Genomic DNA, 17,051 nt, shown 5'->3' with positions numbered 1-17,051 from the left:
CCACAGTGGCTCCCAGTGCCAGTACCCAGCCCCGGGATTTGGGGATGCAGCACCGGACTGGGAAGCCCTGAGATGCTCAGGGTGAAGGCCATGGCTGTGGCACCAACGGGATAACTGAGGAGGGCAAGAAACTGCCTGGGTGATGAGAAAGGGAATTAGCAAAATAAGCTCTTGGGGAAAAGCAGCTGTTTGGATGGGGTTATGCAGGGTTAAGCCGTTATCTTGTGCTGTGTCGAACCTGGGGCTGGTCTCCTGCTCCTCCCAGGTCGTTAGCTGCTGTCCTAAGAAGCAAATTGCTAAAATCATTAGTCTGGGGCTCTTCCAGCTGTGGGCACTGAGGGATGGGAGCAGCCTGGGGGGCTGTGCTAAGGCTGGGGGGAGCAGGGGGGACACTGGAGAGGGAGCAAGGGCTGCGTGGGGCTGGGTTTGGTGGGAAGAGGCAGGAGCAGAGGGAAGCAGGGGTGGGCAGCGGGGGTCTCTGGTGTCTCTGCTATAGCTGTGTCAGCTGAAATACAGTGGACGGCATTTCTCTGGAGGTTAATTCACTGATGGGGGCAGCCAGGAGCCCCCATGTGTGGCAAGGGCTCTGGCCCCACGACACTAACTGTCACTGGTGGGGTGAGGGAGCAGGGATAGAGTGGGCCTGGTGCCATCAAAGTGCTCTTCAACAACACTCGAGTCTGTAAATTGGTTGTGGGAGGCCTGCTCTGCCCTCAAACTGTGACATCCGAAATGAAATATGTGTTTTCTCTACCGTTCCAAGGCATGAGAAGAGCTTTGGATCTTGTTGCGATTTATCACTCAGCCCTAAGCCAGATGCCTATATGGGTTCAATCTATAGCTCCCAGAACTGATAGAAATATTATCCCATCTTATTAAAATCACCCACAGCTACTGCAGCTGTATGTCAACAGCAAAACAAATAGTGACTAGTTCCCATCGGATTGGAGCCTCTCCATTGAGGCTGTCTTCAATCCGCCTCCTGCTAAAATGGTTACAGATGTAGGCTTTTCCCATTACAGCTCAGTGCAGCTCCTGTACAGCCGACTCCAAATCCCATTACCACGCCAGAGCCGTCTTTGGTGAGCATCGGCTCGGCTAAAGCTTCCTCGCTGACGTGAAACATTGCTTATGATGCTTTTCCTAGAAGTACCACTAAGAAAGAGAGTGCAGGGTTGTGCTCCCCTGAAAGAGTCCTGAAATGGTGGGGGGCAGCTCTGCTGCAGGGGGGAGAGGAGAGCAAGAGGGCTGTGCTAGGATGAAAGCAGCTCTGCTTCTTCTTCTTCTTCCTCTTCCTCAGGTGGCACAGCTCCTGTCGCTGCTGGGGGTCTGCTGAGTAATTTAGGGGGTATCACATCTGCTGTTGGAGGCATAACTGATGTTGCAGTGCATGACTCCCCTCCCTCTCACCCCTCCAAAAACACCACAGCCCTAAAATTCCTGCTGCCACCCGAGCTGTCCCTGGCTCACCCCCATCCCTCTCTCCTGTGCTATCTTTGGTATAATTAGGAGGCCAGGACTGTGCATGTGAGGTGAATGTGACCTCATTAGTTTCTTACACTGTATTAAAATTTCTTCTCATTTACATCCCCAGTCCCTAAATGTGCAGCTCTGGTGTCTGGGATTACGTTCTGCTGCTTTCCATCCTTCTCACCAAAGCTCCAGGCCAGAGCTGTGTTCCCTCTCCTCAACTGATCCCTCCACTTCCATCTCAAAGCCACCCCCCCATGTGTTTCAGGAAGACAAATTCCTGGTTTACCCTAGGCAGGTGGGAAAGGCTCCCCGGGGAGATGCCCTGGGCTGGGGTAGCGCCGGGGTGCTCCTGGTTTAACTTCTCTGCCCACCTGAGGTGAGACAGCAAAGCTCTGGATGCTCCCTCCGCTCCGCTGCCGGCTGAGAGGGGGAATGACAAACACCCTGGCCAGACTGTGATAGGCTCCGAGCTCTCATCCCTCTGAGATCCACAACCAAGATCACTCTTCCCTAGCAAGAGCATCATCCTATCTGCGTTTGCTGATGCTAAAATCCTGCTAGACTGGTGGTGCTGGCTTGATCCTCCTGATGTTCAGGTGCTTCATTTTAAACTTAGAGGATATACGGCTCTGCTGAGCCTTTCTTCTTTTCCTATTTTAGTTGGAGGGAGAGCGCTCTTTGAGATGGGAAGGTTTGCATCGCGTCTCCTGTGTGATGTTGGATCCCTTTATAGGGCAGGTATCTTCTAAAGCAAAACGTTTTCAATTCTCACGACGAGCATAATTCTCAAAAATGTATGCAATAAACAAAACGAGCCAAATGTAATTAAAATGGAGACAGCATATAATCTGGTAACCCACTTAGAGGCTCAAAGCTTCAGCTTTTAAAAAAATGTTTGCTCCAAATCCATTTAAATAAACAGACCGACACACAAAGGCTCTCTGTACATTATCAGGATACAAAGAGAATCGGATCAAAAGCAGCTGTGGCCAGGCTGTACATATGTAGCGAGGAAATTGCTTGATCTAAGACTGCACCTTGCACATGCAAATGTGTTTGTGGACCTTTCCGTGAATTGCATTTGTACGACAGCCGAGCTGTCGGGCTACTGGGCTGTGCTCTGCCAGGGGAGGAAAGGCTGGGGTGTCCCCCACCACAGGAGCCTTTGCTGGGGAAGCGAGGGAGCTCCTGGCATGTCGGTATGTCTGCTTGCTTTGGCACGAGTGGAGAGAGGCCAAAGAACTAGCCGAGCTTTGCCCTCTCCATGAGTACAGACGCTGCATCCAGAGGGGGGAAATCACTCAGAAACCTGGGAAAGAAATGGGAGTCCCTGTCCTTAGCACCTGTGTCGTGGGCTCTCCGCTCGTCTGGTGTCACATGCACCACGTGCCGTCACACTCGCGTCCTCCTGGGCTTGCAGGAGGGTCTCCTGGCCATGCGTGGTGGGGCTGTGGGGTTTGTATCTCTTCCTCTGCCTGGACACGGTCTCTCACAGTTCTGCAGCAGAGCCTGGCTGGCCTTGAAGTTTTGCCAACAGCCATATGATTTGTCTCAGGTTGGACAGCACAGGCTGTGAATCCAAGATCAAGTGTGCTCCCAGGCCAGCAGGATTCAGCCCAGAGAAGGCATTTTGGGTCAGACAAGAGCATCTTCCTATTGCTCTCGCAGGTGATTTTGAGCTAGCTGGAGCTCTTGGGAAGGGGATGCTCATATACATATATATATATGATGTGGGAGGCTACTGTGGAAAGGTGAGAAAGCTGTTTCTAAAGTGGCAAGAAATCTTAAGCATTTAAAAACTGGGCCTTGGCTCAGCCTGTGGGATGCCTGTGCTCAAAATGAGTGATGCCTGCAGAAAATCCTTTCCTCTGGCCCTGCTGAAAGAAGGTCCCTGGCTTGTGCCGTGGCCGGGAGCGCCCAGCGTGGCGTGCCCCGCGCTCGGGGCCGTGTCCCGTCCCCCCCCGCCCCGGGGGATGCTTGCGGCGAGGTCCCCGCCGTCGGGGCCGGCTCCCGTCGCGGCCGAGAGTTGCACCGGCAGAGGGAGCTCCGGCCGCGTCCTCCGAGCGGGGGGGACCGGGGGTACCCGCTGCTCCCACGGTTGGGGGGTGGCGGGTCGTGTGTCCGTCTCCCCCCCCCCCCCCCACTCGGGGTCCCGCTCTCCTGGGACCTGCTGGCCGGGATCGTGCCCCCCGCCCAGCCCAGGGGCGACCTGCTCCAGACGGGGTGGCCCCTCGCAAAGAGCTGGGGGCTGGGGGGCACCCGGCCGTGCCCCACATGCGCCGAGTCCAGCAGCGCTGTCTCCGCTCGCAAGCGGTGGGGGGACACGGCGGGGGGGAAGCCGCCCATTGCCCTGCAGCAGGGCGAGGATCTCGGGCAGGACTCGCCGGCGTAGCAGCGAGGAGCGGAGCCGCGGCACTCGGGAGGGCGCTGAATCCCGAGGTACCGGGGGCTGCAGCTGGCATACGCCTCCCTCCCGGTACCGGCTCCTGCTGCCCTCGGCACCTTGGCCCCGGTGGGCCTCCCTCGCCTGGGGGTCCTGCCCCCCGGCAGGAGGGGCCGAGCCGGGTCGGTCTCCCCCTGCCCCATCATCTTCCCCTCCTCCCCCCCTTGCCGCTTATCGGCTTCCCCCTCTCCCGGTGCTGCAGTGGGTCCCACCGGGGGCTGCTTCTGTCGAACGCAGTGCAGGGCTTCCCCGCAGCCCCGTCTCCAGAGCTCGGCGCTGCAGGTTCTCCTCCCCCCCCCCCACCCCCCCGGCAAGGGGTGACCGGCCCCGACCCCCAGCCGGGCAGCACCGGGCGGGTGCGCCCCGTCCAGCCCGGGGGACCGTGCCTGCCCGTCCAGCTGTGCTACCCGGACGGACAGCCGCGACAGCCAATGGGGAGACGCGGAGGGGCCGGGAACGAGCCCCCATTGGCGGCGGGGGGAGGAGGAGCCGGGACTTGAAGTTGGAGTGAGGGATCCAGCTGTGCGGAGCGCTCGGCTCGGCGCGGCCGCCCGCGGGAGCATCCTCCGCCGCCCGGCCCCGGGCAGCACCCCCCGCCCCGGGCAGATGTTGGGGCGCGGAGGGGGCAGGCAGAGCCGCTAAGGCGGCCCGCCCCGCGGGTGGGGGCCAGCACCGGCAGCGGGGGGGCCGCCCCGCCGCCGCCTCCCTGCCCGCGGCTCGCCCGGCTCGGGCCCCCGGAGGCACGGCGAGGAGGAGCTACGGAGCCCGCAGACGGCAGGGCAGGGCGAGGGGGGCGGCCCGGCCCCGGCCCCGGCGGGGGGCGAGGCAGCGGCTCGCCCGGCCATGCCACCCCGGCGCTGAAGCCGCCCCGCCGCAGCCCCCAGCCCCCCGGCCCCGCCATGGCCGCGCCCCGCTAGGCGCCCCCCCGGCTCGCCCCGCGTCGTCCCGGCTCCCCCCGGGGCCGCCGGCCGGAGGATGGACGAGGATGGACCGCGAGCGGCCGAGGAGGAGCCGGAGCCGGGCAGAGCCAAGACTTTCATCCGCCTTAATGACCTGTCCGGGGCCGGGGGCCGCCCGGGGCCGGGGGACAGGGAGGCGGGCAGCGGTGACTCGGAGGCGGAGGCGCTGCCCTACCCGGCGCTGGCCCCCGTCGTCTTCTTCTACCTGAGCCAGGAGAGCCGGCCGCGGAGCTGGTGCCTCCGGCTGGTCTGTAACCCGTATCCTTTGCAGGTGCTCGGCGGCGAGGTAAGCCCCGCGGCCCCCCTCCCCACCCCCCCCGGAGCGGCGGGCATCTCCCGGCTGGAGCCCGCTGGATGATGGGGAAGGAGCCGGGGTTTGGGGGGATCCATCACCCTCCGTTCCCCGGGTGGAGGGGGGGGGGGGAACCCGGGCGGTGCTCGCCCCCCTCCCCGCTGCCCGGCCGGGAAGTTTTCCGGGCTGTTGCAGGGGGCTCGGTGCTCCCCGCCGGGGTGCGGGGCTCCCCTCTCCCGGCCGCCCCGCCGCCATGCCCCGGCTCCCGCGGGCTCCGCCGCGCCGCTTCACCGGGAGTCGGAGCGGGAGCCCCGGGCGGCCCTTCCTGCCCCGGGGATCGGCCGGCCTCCCGTGTCCCCGCTCCCCCCGGCACACCGAGGGAGCCGAACCCCAGTCTCCCCTCCCCTGCAGAACCATTGTCCTCCCTGACCCCGTTTCTCACCAGTTTTAGGCTCCCCGGTCCCTTCCCAGAAGGTTTTAAGGGGGGTGCAATCTGGGGGGAGGCAGTGGTGCTGGGGGTTTGGTTTGCTGCCCAGCTCCAGGGTCCCTAAATAATTCACGGCATGCGAGGCCGGCTGAAGGGCCCGCTCTCTGCAGTGTCCTGGGGGATGCTCCTTGCTTGGAGGGGTCCGGGCCAGGCGGGGATTACGGTCCCCGGGGCGTGCATCAGCCAAGGGCTGCCGCTCGCCAGGTCCTGGGGTAAGCTGTGACCCCACAAAGGTGTCTGGTCTCCTTCCAAACTCCCTGTCTGCTCCAGCACAGGCTCTGTGTCCGAGCTGCTTTAGTCAAGTTTAAGCTTTCAAAAGAAGAGGGGGAAAAAAAAAAAGAAATAGAAAAGACAATAGAAAAATTGCTTCTTGCCATGGTCTCGGTGCCTTTAAAGCCTCCCCTGGAGTTGAGTTGCAACCAGCACACTGTAGCATTGCAAGTGTTTTACCATCCCCAAACTCCAGTTCCATTTATTATTTGCAGAAACAAAAACCCGAAATGAAATAAAGCGAAGCGATGTGGCTTCCAGTAGGGGCTGGTGTGGGAGAGGCAGCCGCTGCCCGGCTGAGCGGCAAGTTACCGGGTCCGAGCCGCTCTGCCTGTGCAAAAGGCAGGCGAGTATGTATGGGCAGCGAACCCACATCTGGAGTGGGAGAGGCTGTGCAGTAGCCGGGAGGACATGTTACATGGTGTAGAGGGCCAGAATATCCTGTGCGAGTCCTCCTCCGCTCCTGGTGTGTGGGAACTGTTAGGAATTACATTTCAGCTGAGGTCGGTGTGCCCAGGAAGAGTGGCAAGGGTCTGCCAGAGTTGCGAATATTGTTTTACTTGAGCTTCAGCAATAATTTATCTGATAAACAGGCTGCTGCCTTTCCTAAAATGTCCCCCAGGAGGGGAAAAACAAGATTTCTTTTCCCAGTCATGAATACTCCTGGCAGTTTCCCCCAAATCTCTTTCACACCAGCTGAACAGTTCAAAGCTGCATTTATTTAAGCATCTTAGGAAATCTTGCAACTTTGTGAAGCCTTCTGTTTTGGGAAGAAATACTAATGACAGGCTGCAAGTCAGTGTGTTCTTGTTGCCTACTATGACTAATATTAATTTATGATTGCTGGCTTAAATATGTTTTCAAGTCTTTCTTTTTTTTTCCTTTTCCTTCCTAATGATGCTGTTTTGAAGCAGGTGTTAACACCTGCATGTTCTTAGTTGTTTTCAGTAAAATCCCCCACCCCGATAATGGCTTGAAATGCGTATTCTCCTCTGTGGCTGCACATACAAGCAGATTAACTTTTGTCCTTGGAAAATTAGTGGTATTGTGGGCACCTGCAAGCTCTGCTGCGAGCAGGGGATGAGCATTAGGTGCAGCCCTGCAAGCTGGGATTTTCCTTGTCGCTAATTTTTCACTCATTACTGACAGAGAAAGGCACTTGCTGGGAGCCCTGGGGCCACAGGGGACGATGCTGTGGGTCTCCGAGTCGTGTGTCTGCATGTGGCTGTTTGTTTTCAGGGTCACTGACCCAGAATTGGGGGAGTTTATTTAAAAACAACACAAAAAAAGCAGTTCAGCCTGCAGATGAGAGGAAGGCAGTGGCCAGCTTGGCACCCACACTGCGTCCCATCGCTTGCTGGGCCGTTCAGCAGAGCAGCATCTTGCTTGTCCCTTTGGCTCTCTGCAGCCCGAGTGCCGGAGCTGAGCCATTGCTTGTTTATATTTATTACTTTTATTTTTTCCCTTTAGTGTGGTGGGCCAGTAAAGTGGCCCTTCTCAGGCCGTAATCTTCTAGGAATCATGCTCCGGTGCTAAAACCGTATAATCACGTCGCTGGAAAGTCTTTGTTGCCACCAGCTGCCCTGGAGAGGAGTGACAGCGCTTGGGCTCACGTGGCTGGTGAATCCTGCCCCGGCCCCCGGGGGTTTGGGGCTTTCACTGGCTTCTGCCGCTCTCTTGGGTGGTTTTTACCTTTCCATGCGTGAGGCTGGCTGCCCATGAAGAAATTGGATGGGAAGGCTCTTGTTTGAGCTGTGCCTGTGGAGGTGCACGGCTTGCTGGCTTGGTAAAGCGGGTCTGCAGTGGGCTAATCTGGCTGATAAACTTTGCTGCTGACGAGGTGTTGGGAGGAGGTGCTGGAGCTGCTCCTGCACCCGCAGCTCCCTCGCCTGCCCCGGGAAGGGCAGCTTGTGCCCCCGGGGTGCAGCTGGAGCTCCTGGGATGCTGCGCTCCATCCCTGTCCAGGAAGCTTGTGTGACCGTGGTAGCCAAGGCTGGGATGCGGGCTTAGGGGGAGAGTGGCAGTTGATGTGCCAAGTGTCCACCAAGGATGCAAAGTCCTGTCGAGGTGGTTTGTTGGTCTTTTCTACTGTGTTTCCAGTCAGAGCATCTTCTGCCTGGGCCAGGGAGGCTTCTCCCTTGCTGTCTGGAGCAGAGGCAGGTGGACCTGTGCTGCTCTCCTGCTCCTCCTCTCCCTTAGGACTAGAAAGAGGTCATGAAGCTTGTCCTGATCCAGAAATACTCCAGCACCTGAAATCTTGGGTTTTTAACCCTAAAACTGTATCAGCCCTGCCAAGCTGTCCTCCCCCTCCACTCCATTGTGGTCTTTGAGCAAAAAACTCTCTGGGTGCTGCAAGGACCCGGGAGGCATGAGCCTGGTTTCCCACCCGCATGTTCCCATTGGCTCTGGGAGGAAAGGCTCTGCCCTGGGTGAGGACCACCTGGGTCAAAAGGGAAGGAGCAGGAGCGTGGGTGGGACGTGTTTAATGGTCACAGCGAAGGACCCACGGACTCAGGGTTGGGAAGGGCTGCGGTGACAGGCAGGGTGTCCTGGTGTACGTGCTGGCAAGGCAGTGAGAGGAGAAGCTGGCATTTCTGAGGGGGGGGGGAGAAAAGAGGAGGCAAGCTGGTTACTTGACTTTCACTTATAAAATAAAAGCACCATGAAGGCTGGGAGGATGAAAGGCTGTAGCAGGGTCTGTGCCAGGCTGCTTCTCTGATCAGAGACAAGAAACGAGGCTATTTCTTGAGACCTGCGGAATGATTGAAGAGCGGGGATGGAGAAAGTGGGGAGGATGCTACCGCTTGGTGTTAAGAGCTCTGAATAGGAAAATAACAGTGTAACTGAAAGGGCCTGTGATCTCTATTGTAGTACTGAAATCTGCCTCTTCCCCCGCGCAGTGTCTGCCTGCAGAGTGCTGCTGCCTGGAGAGCAGCACACCGGCAATGGGGGGGCTGCAAAAAGCTGCTGAAAGGTGCTGTTCTGGGGAGACACCCCCAAATTGGTTGAAATCCCATCTTTTCGTCCCGGTTCGGAGGGTGAAGGGCAGCCCCGTGAATGCCCTCACTGGGGAGGGTGGGTTTGGATGGCGCTGGGAGGAGTGCTCCCATCTCGCCTGGCTGCTCCCGTGCATGGTCCTCGGGATTTGGGTTTCAAAAATGGCTTTAGGAAAGAAATGCGTCTCTGATCCGGTCACGGCAACCAGCCCTGCCTTCTGCCTTTGGTCTGCAATAAAACCCAGAGGGCTCTTCCAGCAGCTGCCTCGCACAGCTCCGCTCGCTTCCCATTAGCGAGAGGTGGATGATCAAAGGCTCGGTCCTGGGGAGCTGCCGAGTGCCCCCAGCTCTCGTTGAAAGTCGGCAGAGCTGCGGATGGCCGGCGGCCTCCAGGAGCGGGCCCGGAGCCCTCGGGGCCTCATGCCAAGGCATAGCTGAGGTCTGCGCTGGGCTGGCTCACGGGACGGCTGGAGCCGCCGTGCTGGAGCTCGGTGCATCGTGGAAGGCAGCGCTGGCCCCACCGAGGGGGCCGGTCAGCTCTCGCCCGTTGAGCTCGCTTCGAGCCCCGTGGGTCCGTGTGCCAGCACCGCTCTGCATCGGCCTGGCTGGATCCGGCTGTCCTGGAGGGACACGTCTGTGTGTCCGACTGCACCGGGGCAAGGAGCCTCCTGCTTGGTGAGGACGAGAACCGAACCCGCTGAGCTGTACTGCGGTTTGGGCTTCCCAGCCCCTGCGGTGCCTCCCAAAGCGTTCCCATGGGAATGCCCACGGTGCGAGCAGAAACCCCCGTCACCTCCGTGGGTGCTCGGGGTCCTCGTCCCCTCCTCGGCTGTGCCAGCTCATGGGGAGAGCCGGGCACTGCACGTGCTGCTGTTTGAAGGGTTCAGCTGTAGCACAGGGTTAAAAATATAATTTTTTTTTTTTGTTATCAAAAGGGTGTGTTTTGAGGGGAGAGCACACGCAGTGTCCTTTAAAGTTCAGTGCATCTGTTCTAACATCACTTTTGGGTTCAACAAAGCAAAATGCTTTGTTTTGAGAGGTTGGACCTGAAAGGGATCTTGGTTTGATTTAAAAACCCTGCAAAGGAGTCAGAATCCGTTTGCTTCACTTGCATCTGATCCACCCCAGCGCACCTGAACTTGTTTCTCTCCCATGACCTGGTTCACCGGCCGGCACCTCCTGCCCCTCCCCGGGCAGAGGGAAACACTGCTGCTGCGGCCGAGCCTCTGCCAGCTCCATGCCCCTTCCCCAGCTCCTGGGGGGAAATGAGAAGGATGACTTGCCCTGCTGATGCCAGGCTGGGGGGGTCCCACAGCCCCTTGGCCCCCCCAGCCAGGATGGAGCATCCTGCTGCTCCCCGGGGCAGGTGCTGGCACATCCCTGAGCTCACACCAGCTCCCGTGCGAGGATCTCGGAGGGAAGCAGGACCCATCGCCTTTTAGCAAGGGCTGCGCAAGGGTGCGGTGGTTATTTCCCTCCTCCCAAGGGACAAATAACTGCAAGACCTCTCTCTTCCCTGCTGATTGCAAACCCTTCGGGAGCTCGGCAGGAGCGGCGGGCAGTATTCACCTCCCGGAGCTGGGTGCAGCGGCCAGCATCTCTCTCATTGCTGCCTCCCCAGCAGAGCCAGGAGCCGCTCGATCCTAATCTAGGTAATGCACCGCATCTCACCAGGGATCTCTGGACCCGTCCATCGCCCGGCCGTGCCAGCAGCCGGGCGCTTCCTTTGCTCCCTGTGTGTGTGTTTTTTAAGGAGATTCTTCTGCGAATTCCCTCTTCCAGGCTGTTGTGTCACATCTGGAAGTTTGTGTAGGAGTTTATCCAAGCGCTGGAGTACAGCGCAGCTTTTTCTCATTTAAAAATCATAGGCTGGCATTTTGAAGCGGGCTGGGGGGGGGCGGGGAGGGAAGGGGAGAGGGAAGCTGTCTGCCAAAAAGGAGACTGGAGCAGAGGAATCGTAATGACTTCCAGAAGTTTTCTTTCTTTCTTCCTTTCTTGCTTTCCCTCCCTCTCTCCCGGCGTGCAGACAAAAGGCTCGGCCTCATGCGGTTCATGGTTATGTCATCCTGGCGTGGGGAGCCCCGGCCGGGAGGGGTGGCCCCGTCCTGCCCGGGGACCCTACTCTGCTCGGGGACAGCTCTGCTTTGGCTCCTTGTAGGAAATCCGGAACAAGGGCTCCCACACGGGGTTGGGGGGGAGGCCCATCTCCGGAGACCTGCTTTTCATTTGGGGCCAGGAGCCGAGGCAGGGTGGCTGGGAGGGGATCGCAGCCTTTTCCCCAGCCCCTCGTGCCCAGGACCGGGGGGCTCAGACAGGCGGGCGGTAATTCAGGATGGGGCCAGACCACCCCAGCCGCCGCTCATCTATGGGGCCGACGTGTCTCCTGGCTGATCCGGGCGGACTCGTTGCTCTCGACTTGATCGGCTTTTGTGCTCTCTCCCCCGTTCAGTAGCGCTGGGTGTTGGAGCCGGTTTGGAAATGCCCGGGATTTTATGATGCATAGAAAATTTTCTGCTTTCTTCTCCCCCCACACCCCCTGCAGATGTTTTGGCGTCGTGCTGAAAAAAATGCTTTTTCCCCATTTTTACTTTAAACTCTGTTTTACTTTTTTTCTGTGCAGAAAAGACCAGGTTTTTGATTGCCCCAAGTTCCCTGCCCAGGTCTCTCTTAGCTTTCCTTTTCTTTTTCTACTGTTTTGCTGGAAGGGAGAAAACCTTTGGCCAAGATGAACCTCCCCGATGGCTTTTTCATTTGGATCATGAAATCCTTTTCTCTTGGAAGAGGAGCCCCGGGGAGCCTTTGCCCCCGGCGGCTTTGCTGGCTGCCGTGGATGGGGAGGAGGGTCCGGGGGAGCGGGGCCGTCCGTGGGGAACTGGGGAAGGAGCATCCGGAGTCAGGTTGGGGAGGGCTTTGAAGCTTCGTTGCGGTTTGGAGGGGGTTGAATTTCCTAGTTAATTAGGAGGCCTAAGTGTTTCTGGGTTTGTTATGAGGCCAGATCGTGGCTTTCCCTTCCCCGGCGCCTTGGCTCTCCGCTGAGCGACCTAGATGTGAAATATTCCCTTTGGTTGGTGATGCACGCGGAGGTTTCCCCCAACCTGGGTTTGTTTGGCTTTGGCTTTCGCCAGCCTTGGCCTCTCACCCAGGAATCTGGCCTGGTGCTAAGAAATAAAAAAAAAAGAAAAAAAAAAAAAGGAGGAAATTCTCATGGTTTTATATAACGGAGTGAGTAACGACCGATCGTGCTTTGGGATACTCTCACATCTGCTTCCTACCAAAGCCCCAGCAAAGAGGCTTTGAGCAGATGGAAAAAGCACATTTTTCAGCCTGAATATTTGCCGAGAGAAACTTTCAGGCTCGATCTCCGTGATGACTGCCATGGCGCTGGTTACTGCCTTACGGGAAATGGGCTGTCGGGGTTCCAGGAACAGAATCGCGTGCTCGAGGTGCAGCACGGCCGGGCAGGTCCCGGTGTGAGCCCCAAGCCAGGGCCATGCACACGTGTGTGGGACCGGGATGTGCCCATGACTCAACCCTCAGAAGTTCACCGGTTAGTCACAAGTGGATGGAAATTGTCTATTGGTTTGGCTCCTGTGCCTGAAACGTGGTTTTGGCTGGGATTTTTAACGTGTTTCCTAGGCGGAAGGGACTGGCTGTCGTTTGGTGGTTTGGGTTTTTTTGTCACTCGTGTCCTCTGGGCTTTCTCTCTCCCTCTGCTGGGATGCAAAGCCCAGGGGCGAGGGCAGGAGGGGGTGAAAATGGGAAGAAAATGCCAAAGCAGGTGATGGGTGAGAGCTGGGAGCTTGGCACAGACGAGCTTATAAAGAAAAGGGGATTTATTTACTGTAATCCAGATGCTAGCCCCACACTTACAGGGTTCCTGATGCAAAGCATCCTTACATTTATCTCTAATTTGGGTCTCTTCCAAGAGATTTCCCCCAGTGCATCCACCGAACCAGCCTCAAGATGCTTCCTAACCCTGAGGCTGAAGGCAAACCCGCAGCCGGCGGCAGCGGAGCGGGTGAGGGGATTCGCCGGGATTCACCCACCTTGGCAGCCCGACCGCCCCGGGGGGGTTTATGCCTTCAGGATTTCCTGTGATTCATAACTTAATCAGGTCAGGTTTAGCACTCCCTCCTCCTACGGCGTTATTGACTGCCTCGGCGCGCTCCCGAGATGCTGGTGGCGAGAGCAGCCCAAGGCAGAACCCTCCTCTGCCCAGATGGCGGACAGGACTTGTTAATGATTTGTTAATTCAATTAGAAAGTGCTCGTTAACCCATGGCAAGGCTGAAGCTCCCTTCTGGAGGGCAGGGCTCGCCCCCATGCCTGCGACTCCCTCTGCCAAAACATTTATTTGGTGTTAAGCTGCCAGCCACGCTATGCAAATATAGATGTTAATCATGAATAAGGTTCATTTTTAGCTCTGGATTGAGACTAGACTTGGGAGGAACCCGGCTCTGGGGGGGTGGCGGGGAGCGCTGCCTTGGTGGGGTGCACAGCCCCCGGGGCTGGGTTGGCCGGATCCTGCGGGAGGGAGCAAATGTCTCGGCTCCCGCTCAGCCCCGGGGTCCGTAGGAATAAAATGTTCCTTCTGCTGCAGATTGAATAAGGCTTTCAAGTGCATTTGATGGGCTGCACTTTAACCAGCCTCCTCCGCGTCGGCGTTAGCTGCTAATAGCATGAAACCTGGGTCGGGGCTGGTGGTCCCCGTGCCTGTGTTGGATGCAAAGTATCTTTAATTCGGGAACCATCGTGTCTAGATAGCCTGGCTGTAGCAATTCTACCTTAACGGGAGAAAACGGAAAGCCCAGTAAGAATGATAAATAACGGGGCCCTGATGCTCCATTGAATTAATGCTTATTTGGGCAGACAGGGAGGAGGGGAATTAAATTAATATCTGACTTGTAACTGCTACTGTATGTGGTTATTGACTTATCTTGCTTTGGAGGACCATAAATATGTCTTGGGATATACCCCTGAGACCATAATCTGCTCGGGGTCGCAGTGCAGGTCTGTCTCTGATGCTCCTTCAGAGACTCATCCTGACTTCTGGGGTCAAAAATCCAAATTCCTCTGACAAAGGACCCAGCCACGTGCGGAGGGGAATGTGTTTGCACTTTACTGTGAGCGTACAGCATAAATCTTGAAGGCCTCTGCCTCACATAAATCACTTTATTGTTTGTAATCCCCCAGTCGGCTCAGCGCTGGAGGGCGCGGAGCCCGATTCGACTCGGGGGAGAGGCACGGGTGAAGCTCCTCGGCTCTGGAGTTCGGATGGATCGCAGCTGGAGCCTCGTATTCTTGTCCGCTCCCTTTTTCCCTGTGCCTGGGATTTTGTCCCCCTTAGGCAGTTGTTTGGGGGTTGAGGATGGCTTGGTGAGGTAAGCTGGGGAGTCTCAGCGCACCCCTCGATAGCCCTGGCCAAGGGGTTCGGGTATCTGTGAGCCTGGGGAGAGGAGCGATATCTTCTCTTTCAGCCCTCGATGCTGCGCGGATGCTCTAGTCTGGATGACCCAGTGGAAGTGATGCCGATCCCGGACACCCCAGCAATGCCGGCCGTGGGGCTGGCGTGGGGAATTTTGCAGCTCGACGTGCCTCATGCCGGGGCAGGTGGGCTTCTCTGTGTCCTGGGCCTGTTGTACCCATGTGAATGTGGGTGCCCACGGGGTGAGCAGCTTGGGAAACTCGTGGTTTGGTGATGGCATAGGCTAGGCTGACCTGTCGTGGTCCCCTTTCTCGTGAGGTTGGAGCAAGCATGGGGGCATCCCTGTGTGGCTGAGCAGTGGCAGTCTGTCCTTCCTCAAGCTAAGGCAGATGTTTCCTTCCCACCTCTTGGGCTCTGTTTCATGTAGGGATAACTCATTGCCTACGTGACTCTCCTTATGGCAGTGTGTGTTGACCCCGTTCTCTGGCACAGCCCGTGTTAGCCGAGGAGTCTTGGGCCAGGCGAGCGGTGCTCCGAGCCCCCACCGCTGCTCCTCCCCTGCCCCTCGCCCATTGCTCCAGGCACTGGTGCATCCCCTTGCCTGGGTTAGGCATTGCTACGGTGAGGGTATTTGTTAGGATGCTTCTATTTTAGCCTGCCGGCCCATCCCTTAGGATGGAGCACGTCCTGTCCCCTCTGGCAGCCCGTTCCCCAAGCTCTGCCTTTCCCCTCCAGCCCTGGCCACCGACACGCAGCTCCCGTGGGAGCAATTTCCCCTGCTGTGGGCAAATGGAAGCCCCTTCTCCTTCAGAAACCGCTTGTGGCAGCAGCACGGGGGAATCCTGTCTTTTACCAGGCTGGAAAACAGCGGAGGAGCCCAAGGCCAGCGTGGGGTACCCGCAGCGAGGGTGGAGACGCTTCTTCCTTCGTCTCAGTAAATGGGCTCTGGCTCCTCCAGCAGCGGATGTTCAAACCTCGCAGCTGGGTTTTGGGCTTGGCTTTTGCTGGGTTTTGTTTTCTCTTTTCTCGTAGCCCCATGAAACTGGGTTGTCTCAGCTCTGGGAGCGCAGAGGGTTGGGCAAGCGGCGGTCAAGCTGCAAATCTGGTGGTGAATTGGGGGATAAAAGGATGCACAGAAAGCGCTTTGCTGTGCCTCCTCCTCCCCTCCCCCAGATCCCCTCCTTTCATTTGCTGAATACCTTGATTTTTCCACCTCTTTTTTTTTACTATTGCCTGGGTTTTGCATCGGGGGCAGGATGGAGGTTGGGGGGGGAGTGTGTGTGCGCGATGAAGCTATTCGAGGAGTTGTGATCTCTGCATTTCATTTTGCAGTTCAGCTGGAAAGATCTCGTTTCCAAATACACCCACACACAGGCACAGCAAGAGAGAAAGCAGGCGAGGGAGCTGCTCAAGGGGGATGGGGCTGCGCAGGGGAGGGCTGGGGGCCTTTCCCTGCATTTTGGTGAATCCTATTTGGAGTGGTCCATAGCCTTTATCTGGGGACAGGCGATGGTACCCTCTACCTCAACGCTATATCTGAAGGCCATGCAGGTGCTTGGCTGCACCCATGGGTGCCTGGCTGCTTTAGTCCAGAGCAAAGGGGGAGCGGGAAGAGCAAGGGTCCCTGAGCAGAGCCCTTGCCCTGAGCCTGGCAGCGGCCTCGAGAGCTCCGGGGGACTCCAGGGCAGTTGTAGGGTTGCACACAGTGTGTGTGTACGTACACACGTACCCACCGTGGGCTGAGCAGGGCCCAGGGCATGGCAGCACGGTGGTGAGATGTGCTTTTGCAATGGAAGAAGAGCAAAGGCACAGAAAGGAGTCACAAAATTCCTCTCCCAGTGACCTTCAAGCCAAAGTCATCTTGTTTCCAAGGATGAGCTGATGCTGGAGTGGCTCTTTTAGCCTGTAACTCCCCATCCACACCCTTTCCCTCCGGCACTTTCCTTGCCTGTGGGCTCCTGACTCCAGTTCTTGGTTTCTGGAGGAGCTCATGGTGGTGTGGATGCATCCCGCGTCCCCCAGCGCTGGGAGGGATGGGGTCAGCAGAAAGCAAATAAACCTTCATCCTGGTGGGCATCTGGGTGTGCAGCAGCAGGGAAACATGAGGGGCTGGCTGAGAAGCCGAGCAGATGGGCACTTGGTGGTGGCGGAAGGTTTTGGAGAGACACCTCAGCCTGCCCGGGCTGCAAGCCGACAGCAAGCTCACCTCTTGCCAGGGGGCTTGTGGGGTCACTTGCCTGAGCCCCCGCATCTGGGGCCTTCCCTGGCTTCGGGGCCGTGGAGCAGTTCGGGGTGCTGGGGTGTGCAGGGGAGCACCCCCTCCTGTGCAGGGTGCTGCCATGGGTGCTCGTGTCCCCCCCAGCTCCCCTCTGGTCACCTCGGGTGGATGCTGGTGGCACACGGCTCGGCTCGAGCCCCACGCACAGAGTCTTCCCATCGTCGCTTCGGGGTCAGCGCGTGATTTTTTTCCATCGCTCCGAAGAGGCTGAGCTCATACAACAATATTCCCCGGGCCAACACCGCTCCTTTTTGAAGTTCCTTGTTTTGGTATTCCTCAAACTTCATATCCTCAGGCACGAAACACAACACCCCTTGGCACCGGAGGCTTTTCCCCAGCGCCGCAGCTTTGGTTATCCCCAGCATCCTGCTGCCTGGTGAAACCGCTGCCCCGTCCCCAAGCTGCCGACAGATGCCATCCCCTCCCAAA

At 58.0% G+C, this 17,051-nt stretch overlaps 1 protein-coding gene across 18 annotated transcripts in view; it reads left to right on the top strand.

Annotated features, from left to right (window-relative positions):
• The first annotated feature begins 4,440 nt into the window (after positions 1 to 4,440).
• Positions 4,441 to 17,051, top strand: part of CACNA1G (calcium voltage-gated channel subunit alpha1 G) — a 150,799-nt gene continuing 138,188 nt past the window's right edge. For 12 of the 18 annotated variants that reach the window (XM_052807441.1, XM_052807438.1, XM_052807439.1 and 9 more), the window contains exon 1: positions 4,443 to 5,133. In XM_052807441.1, coding sequence (XP_052663401.1) covers positions 4,892 to 5,133 — 242 coding nt within the window. In that variant the 5' untranslated portion in view covers positions 4,443 to 4,891. Of the gene's footprint in view, positions 5,134 to 17,051 lie in introns of all 18 variants that reach the window. The other 6 variants (XM_052807431.1, XM_052807442.1, XM_052807432.1 and 3 more) reach the window with 2 other exon arrangements.

The sequence above is a fragment of the Harpia harpyja genome, chromosome 14 (assembly GCF_026419915.1).
Source record: "Harpia harpyja isolate bHarHar1 chromosome 14, bHarHar1 primary haplotype, whole genome shotgun sequence".
NCBI lineage: Eukaryota > Metazoa > Chordata > Aves > Accipitriformes > Accipitridae > Harpia > Harpia harpyja.
The sequence above is the reverse complement of the archived record's forward strand: the minus strand, read 5'-3'. Positions and strand labels throughout refer to the sequence as shown.